The sequence below is a fragment of the Lynx canadensis genome, chromosome A1, assembly GCF_007474595.2.
Source record: "Lynx canadensis isolate LIC74 chromosome A1, mLynCan4.pri.v2, whole genome shotgun sequence".
Lineage (NCBI taxonomy): Eukaryota > Metazoa > Chordata > Mammalia > Carnivora > Felidae > Lynx > Lynx canadensis.
Window position 1 is genome coordinate 116,884,760 of NC_044303.2, and position 7,666 is coordinate 116,892,425.

Sequence of the window (7,666 nt, forward strand, 5' to 3'; positions counted from 1 at the left end):
TGGAGTATATAAATTCTGATGAAAAGAAAAATCCAAGATACTTTCTCCATGCAAAATTCACTTAATACAAATGATTTCTCTTCAAAGACCCCACTAACCCTCTATTATTGTGTTTTCTCAAGAAAAGTATATGAATTAGTTGCTTATATTCCTTGCTTCCTACAAACAAATACCTCTTCTAAGTTTTTCTTCCATTCGTAAATACTTGAGATCTTGGGTCCCTAGAGATATTAACAGAAATCTAAGAAATGAAGTTGTCTGAACTTTATATAAACAAAAGATTTTAAAATTTACTGCTCCTGACATGATTCATTTTATTTTTATTTTAAAACTGGGAAAACGTATTTTCAAGGCATAAGGAGACCACAGTCTTAAGTCTTCAGAAGTTAAGTCTCTTAGTGCTTTCAGCAAACATGAGAAGTGTTGTTCTACGCTTTAAGAAAACTGAAGGAAAAAAATCAGAGGTTAAAATAAAATTTAACATTTATTAATAAAATTGATAATTATAGTTCGTACTTACTATTTGACCACATGATGTCGCTCTTTACCGCGAAATTCTCTCATTCAAGACAAAACGAAGTCCTCCGTTTTCATATTAGAAAGATTCTCCACTGTGTTTTTCTATGCGGATGTTGAACAATGGAGAGCACATCAGGATAGTAACGAAGAGATAAGATTCCTCCAAATTTTGAGATAAGTTACGCCGATTTGAATAATTTTAAAATCCCAATTAATTTGAAATGGTGTACTCGAATCGAGGCGACCGGGGGCATCAGCATCTACTGCTGTTTTTTATAATCCTCACAGCCTGGGAAAGCGGGAGCGGCCAGGTCCACTACTCAGTCCCGGAGGAGGCCAAACACGGCACCTTCGTGGGCCGCATCGCGCAGGACTTGGGGCTGGAGCTGGCGGAGCTGGTGCCGCGCCTTTTCCGAGTGGCTTCCAAAGGACACGGGGACCTTCTGGAGGTAAACCTGCAGAATGGTATTTTGTTTGTGAATTCTCGGATCGACCGCGAGGAGCTGTGTGGGCGGAGCGCGGAATGCAGCATCCACCTGGAGGTGATCGTGGACAGGCCGCTGCAGGTTTTCCATGTGGAGGTGGAGGTGAAGGACATTAACGACAACCCGCCCGTATTCCCGGAGACAAAAAAGAATCTGTTTATAGCCGAATCCAGGATGCTTGACTCTAGGTTTCCACTAGAGGACGCTTCCGATGCAGATATCGAGGAGAACGCTCTATTGACTTACAGACTGAGCCCCAACGAGTTTTTCTCTCTGGACGTACCAACCAATGGCGAACAGGAAAAACCTCTTGGTCTTGTATTACGGAAATCTTTAGACAGGGAAGAATCTCCGGAACTTCATTTATTGCTCACAGCCACTGATAGAGGCAAACCTGAGCTGACTGGCACTGTTCAGTTACTCATAAAAGTGCTGGATGCCAATGACAACGCACCAGTTTTCGACAGAACACTCTATGCGGTGAAATTACCAGAAAATGTTCCCAATGGAACGTTAGTAATTAAACTTAATGCCTCAGATTTGGATGACGGCATGAATGGGGATATTATTTACTCATTCTCTAGTGACGTCTCCCCAGATATAAAATCTAAATTCTACATGGATGCCATAAATGGAGAAATTATAGCAATAGGACATATCGATTTTGAAGAATGTAAAACTTACAAAATTCGAGTAGAAGCGATCGATAAAGGCTATCTACCACTAGCTGGTCACTGTACAGTTCTTGTGCAAGTTTTGGACGCTAATGATAATACTCCAGAGTTGACTGTTACTTCCCTGTCTCTCCCTATCTCAGAGAATGCTCAGCGGGGCACAGTCATCACCTTGATCAGTGTGTCTGACCGAGATTCTGGAGCTAATGGCCAGGTGACCTGCACACTGTCGCCCCATGTCCCCTTCAAGCTGGTGTCCACCTTCAAGAATTACTATTCGCTGGTGCTGGACAGCGCCCTGGACCCGCTGAGAGCGTGTCGGACTATGCTCTAGTAGTGACAGCACGGGACGGGGGCTCGCCTTCGCTGTAGGCCACGGCCAGCGTGTCCGTGGAAGTGGCCGACGTGAACGACAACGCGCCGGCATTCGCGCAGGCCGAGTACACGGTGTTCGTGAAGGAGAACAACCCTCCCGGCTGCCACAATCTTCACGGTGTCCGCGCGGGACGCGGGACCGCGCAGGAGAACGCGCTGGTGTCCTACTCGCTGGTGGAGCGGCGGGTGGTCGAGCGTGCGCTGTCGAGCTACGTGTCGGTGCACGCGGAGAGCGGCAAGGTGTACGCGCTGCAGCGCTGGACCACGAGGAGCTGGAGCTGCTGCAGTTCCAAGTGAGCGCGCGCGACGCGGGCGTGCCCCGCTGGGCAGCAACGTGACGCTGCAGGTGTTCGTGCTGGACGAGAACGACAACGCGCCCGCGCTGCTTGCCGCTGCCTGGGGCGGGCGGCGCGGGCGGCGCCGTGAGCGAGCTGGTGTGGCGGTCGGTGGGCGCGGGCCACGTGGTGGCGAAGGTGCGCGCGGTGGACGCGGACTCGGGCTACAACGCGTGGCTGTCGTACGAGCTGCAGCCGGCGGCGGGTGGCGCGCGCAGCCCGTTCCGCGTGGCGCTGTACACGGGCGAGATCAGCACGACGCGCAGCCTGGACGAGGCGGACTCGCCGCGCCAGCGCCTGCTGGTGCTGGTGAGGGACCACGGCGAGCCGGCGCTGACGGCCACGGCCACCGTGCTGCTGTCGCTGGTGGAGAGCGGCCAGGCGCCCAAGGCCTCGTCGCGGGTGTTGGCGGGCGCCGCTGGCGCGGAGACGGCGCTGGTGGATGTCAACGTGTACCTGATCATCGCCATCTGCGCCGTGTCCAGCCTGCTGGTGCTCACGCTGCTGCTGTACGTGGCGCTGCGGTGCTCGGCGCCGCCCAGCGAGGGCGCGTGCGGGCCGGCGGGGAAGCCCACGCTGGTGTGTTCCAGCGCGGTGGGGAGCTGGTCGTACTCGCAGCAGAGGCGGCAGAGGGTGTGCTCTGGGGAGGGTCCGCCCAAGACCGACCTCATGGCTTTCAGCCCCAGCCTTCCCCCGTGTCCTGGATCTCTGAATCCAACGGAAGATCCACAAGCTTCTTTGGAGTCTTCTGGAAAGGTCAGTTGTTCAAATATTTTATTTATTTATAGATTTGTATTTGAAGCCTGAAAAATATTCTCGTTACCTCAGACGGTACTTAAATAGTTTTACCCAGTTATTATAGAGATCTGTCAATATTTTCTTGTTTTTCAGAAGTGAGTACTTTTATACCTGACTTTTGAGTTTCAATTTCTAATTGAGAATCATTAAAAACCATACATTGAGTAGGTATTTACTGGGTGCTGAATCAGTTTTATTTAAAATCTGTTATGGGTCGTATTGAATTTCTATAGCCAGGCTACCTCTCTGCCTGAGAAGTATCAGTTGAAAAACAATTTAATTGCTACACATTAAGTATACTTCAGCATCACTCTGTCATTTATTCATTTCTAAAGCATGCATGATATTTTAGTATAATTCTGTTGTTTATAAGAAACCCATAAGCAGAAATATGTAGTAGCTTGTTACCTTGTTAACTTTGTAGTTTTTTACTTTCCTCTGGATGGAGACTGGAAACATGGTTGGTCAGCACTACTCAGTGTTCACGTCAATGAGTAAATTTCAGTGTACCCTAGAAATCAGTTACTTTGCTTTAGGAATCAAACACCAAATGTTAGAAATGTAACACTCCTTCCAACTTGTGTAAAATATGTTTCTTTATGCTTGACATTGATATTTTATCTGATATTGGAGAAAATACTTCCTGACATGTACTTTGTTTCTTCAAATGACTTTCTCCTTTTTACTAAAAATTTTGTTAGTAAATAATGTTTGAGCATTAGAGATATATCTAAATTCTACACTCTGAATTCTCTTGAAATTCATAGTCTGTCACTTAAAAAGTTACTCCATCAGTGGAGAGGATGATTTACTTTTCCTCTCAATATTCTGAAAGACAGAAATCTGGAGATGAGATTGTACACCTTTAAACTTATTACATGTTAAACTTGTATTTCCTGAATTGTGGTGGTTCTTCACACTGGGTCTTTAGTCCAAGCTTTTATTTTCTAATTTATATTTTAGAAACTTCCTTTATATTTATGTAGCATTTTTGTTATGTGACTTATTTTTATATTCTGGTGTTTTTATTGTGTTAGATATTTTACAAGGTACTCCTTAATTAAAAACTCAGCAGAGTGGGGAACCTGGGTGGCTCAGTTGTTTAGCGTCCAGCTCTTGGTTTTCGCTCCGGTTATGATCTCATGGTTTGTGAGTTTGAGCCCCTCCCCACGCTCTGCACTGAGAGCATGGAGCCTGCTTGGGATTCTCTCTCTCTCTCTCTCTCTCTCTCTCTCTGTCTCTCTCTCTGCCCTTCCCCTGCTCATGCATGCTTTCTCTTCTCTCTCAAAATAAATAAATGAACTTAAAAAAAAACTCAGAGCAAAATCAGAGTACCTTTGAAAATAGAGCCACAATATAACAATGAAAGTGCAAGTGAAAAATTAAATAATATATTTCAGCATTTTTTTCTTTTCCCTTATAGAGGACATGTTTGTTATATGTTACAAAGTGATCTGTTTTCTTTTCATCATGTTTATTTCCAAACTTGAGTATTCTCTGAGCTCCTGTAATCAATCTTGTCTACGTCTGTCAGCATAACTCACCTTAGATCTAGACTTATACCTTCAAATATCTCTGTCCTTGCACTTTTTTTCAGGTTCCATATGTCACTTGAATTGGGCTCAGGTATTTGATTATATGTTATATGGATTATATGGATCGAGGAGTGCTAGAAATCTAACTCCCCGCTCCTTTAATCTCTTAGAGCTAGTATTATTTATTATTTACTATGTTTTCTATAATTATAAATTTTATTCTTTATTATTGATAGCTGTATTGATATAATTGGTAATTTCATCCTTTATATTAATATTTATTTTCTCTTTAATATGGGCTATCACCATGTGCAAATTTTCAGAAGATCAGTGAACATCTAGCAATGAATTTATCTTTTGGATCATCAGGAAGCATGCACACACTGGGATCTAGGGAGGTTAGGATTTGAAACAGCTGAGAAGTTCAAAATGCAGAAATGAGAGCATGGAAGACACTTTAGTTTTTTGCCTAGTAACTAGCCCTCTGTGTTTCTATGGGTAACACTCCTCAATTCAAGCAGCAACCATTAAATCAATAATGAAACTTCCTATGTCAGCCCCTAAATTGTAGTTTTTATATAGGGTTAACTATCTAAGTTCTGACTTAATCTTAGACACTTTTGAGAGTGAAGGGACACTATAAGTAAGTATACAAGACTACAGACATAAACAGAGTATATCCCAGGTAACTTGGGGTCTATGGCCAGCCTATCCTATCCTAGACCTGATAATGCTAACTGCATTAGCAACGTCTGGAGTCCTTATTGAACATTCTGGTTCCCAGACTCTACTCCACAATTTCTGAAATAAGTAGGACTGGCAAACTTGCTTTTCAATAAGCACTCCAGGTGTTTCTTATTCAGCTGAAGTTTTAGATCTAATAGGCTTATGAGACACTTAGCAAAGCAAGTTCCTATTAATTGAGAGTATATAATTTAACTACCCCTGCTTTGTATTCATTATTGCAGATTTAGCTGGCACATTTATGCTATTACTTGCTATAAAATGCACATTAAGGGGTGCCTGGGTGGCGCAGTCGGTTAAGCGTCCGACTTCAGCCAGGTCACGATCTCGCGGTCCGTGAGTTCGAGCCCCGCGTCAAGCTCTGGGCTGATGGCTCAGAGGCTGGAGCCTGTTTCCGATTCTGTGTCTCCCTCTCTCTCTGCCCCTCCCCTGTTCATGCTCTGTCTCTCTCTGTCCCAAAAATAAATAAAAATGTTGAAAAAAATTAAAAAAAATAAAAAAATAAAATGCACATTAACAGGAATGGAGTATAGTTTATATTATTACCTTGTGTTGCTATGATTATTCACTAATAAACTTATTTTTAGATTCCAGAAAGTAGCTCAAACTAAACATTGATTGGTATCGTAGATAGACACATAAGTTGTTACACTTTAATTTGTGCTTTACAAGAAAAATAGCCACTAAAACCAGAATTTGAATGGATTTTCCCCTAGGGTCAATCTGAAGAAGTAGAAGATTATAAAAACAATTTAATGGCACACATGAATCCATGAATTAAATGACTCTCATTCCTGCACTTTTTTTGTTCATAAGTGTTAGTCTGTTTTTCAGCTCTTAATAGCAACTGAAAGAGTTCAAAATTATTGATCTCTGTTATAACTTACAATATCATTAAAGTAAAGAAAATAACCTTTGGATAAGACCAAAGGTCCTATTATTAAGTTTTTCCTTTTTGGGGAAAAAAAGAACTTTTTCTCTTTTTTCAGTAGTGCAGATGTATTAATAGAGAATTTCATTTGCTAAATACTTGATTCTAAAAACTTTTAAGAGAGAAAATATTTTACTCCAGGTGATGATGGATATTTTATTGACACTGATAAAACTATTAGATAATTCCCAAACTGTATATTTGGGGTACTCGAAAAGCTTAAATGTAACAAAGATGTAAGTGCTTATCTTTAGAATCATAATTAAAGTTCTTTTTTCCCATGTAAGATACATATAAAAAATGTAACTTCTCCCTGTATAACTGATTTCTCAAAAAAAGTACTTTTCTGCTTTCCTAAGATGGGAACCACCCACCACTCAGCCTGTGTAGTAGCAATCGTAAAGGTATTGCAGAATGATAATATTATATAGGTAATAATTTTTACCAAAAAGCTGATTTTGGTCTCGACCATTATGAAAATAAATGTGGCTAAATTGAGGGCTGAAAATATTGCCATTTATGAGCCACTCACTTTCCTTAAGGTAATATCCTAGGTCTCCTTAAGGTAATATCCTAGGTATCTAATGTATCATAATTCACACAACCCCCATATTATTATTGTATGAATGTTATGAAACTGGAAACAGAGACAGAGAGAGTCACACAACCAGTAAGTTTAAGAATAGGAATCAGAATGGAGTCATTTCCAATATTGAGCCGGTGTTCTCTCAACTTTCTAGTGATTACTGAAATTTAAGAGTTTCAAACACCTCACAGAGAAGTGATACTTGAGATTAGCATCTGTTAAGGTTTATTTAATCGCAAAAATAATGAGAAAGAGAAATGAATTAAGTATCAAACTTGAAGACATATAAATTTGTTATCCAGCAAAATACTAATACACTAGTATTATAAAATATTAAGAGCATTTTCAAATGTAGCTAATGAGAGTCATGGGGAAGAAATTACTTCCCGAGATTCTGAATTTAAGAAAACGCTGAACTGAAGGTCGACAATGATTATTATTATGTACAAAAGAGACCTCATGTGAAGTTTTGAAGATCCATGGAGCTACAAATATGTACAAATAGAATCAAACGCTGTGAATGAAAGACAAGTTGTTAAAACTCACGGAATTGTACTTACACATTCAGCCACCGGATGTCGCTGTCTTCCACAAAATTTTTTTTGGAACAAAGGCATAATCCTGTTTCTCGAGGACTAGAAAGGAACTACATTCGCAGATCTCGGCCGTTTCCATAAAAGTGGA

General features: G+C 41.7%; 1 protein-coding gene across 1 annotated transcript; it reads left to right on the forward strand.

Annotated features, from left to right (window-relative positions):
• Positions 1-609: 609 nt before the first annotated feature.
• On the forward strand, positions 610-4,801 carry LOC115517147 (protocadherin alpha-7-like). Its single transcript, XM_030320301.1, is given in 6 exon segments — positions 610-1,982; positions 1,985-2,306; positions 2,309-2,371; positions 2,374-2,450; positions 2,452-3,144; positions 4,784-4,801. Coding segments are annotated over 6 exon segments (2,415 nt in total). The 5' UTR covers positions 610-740.
• Positions 4,802-7,666: the final 2,865 nt, after the last annotated feature.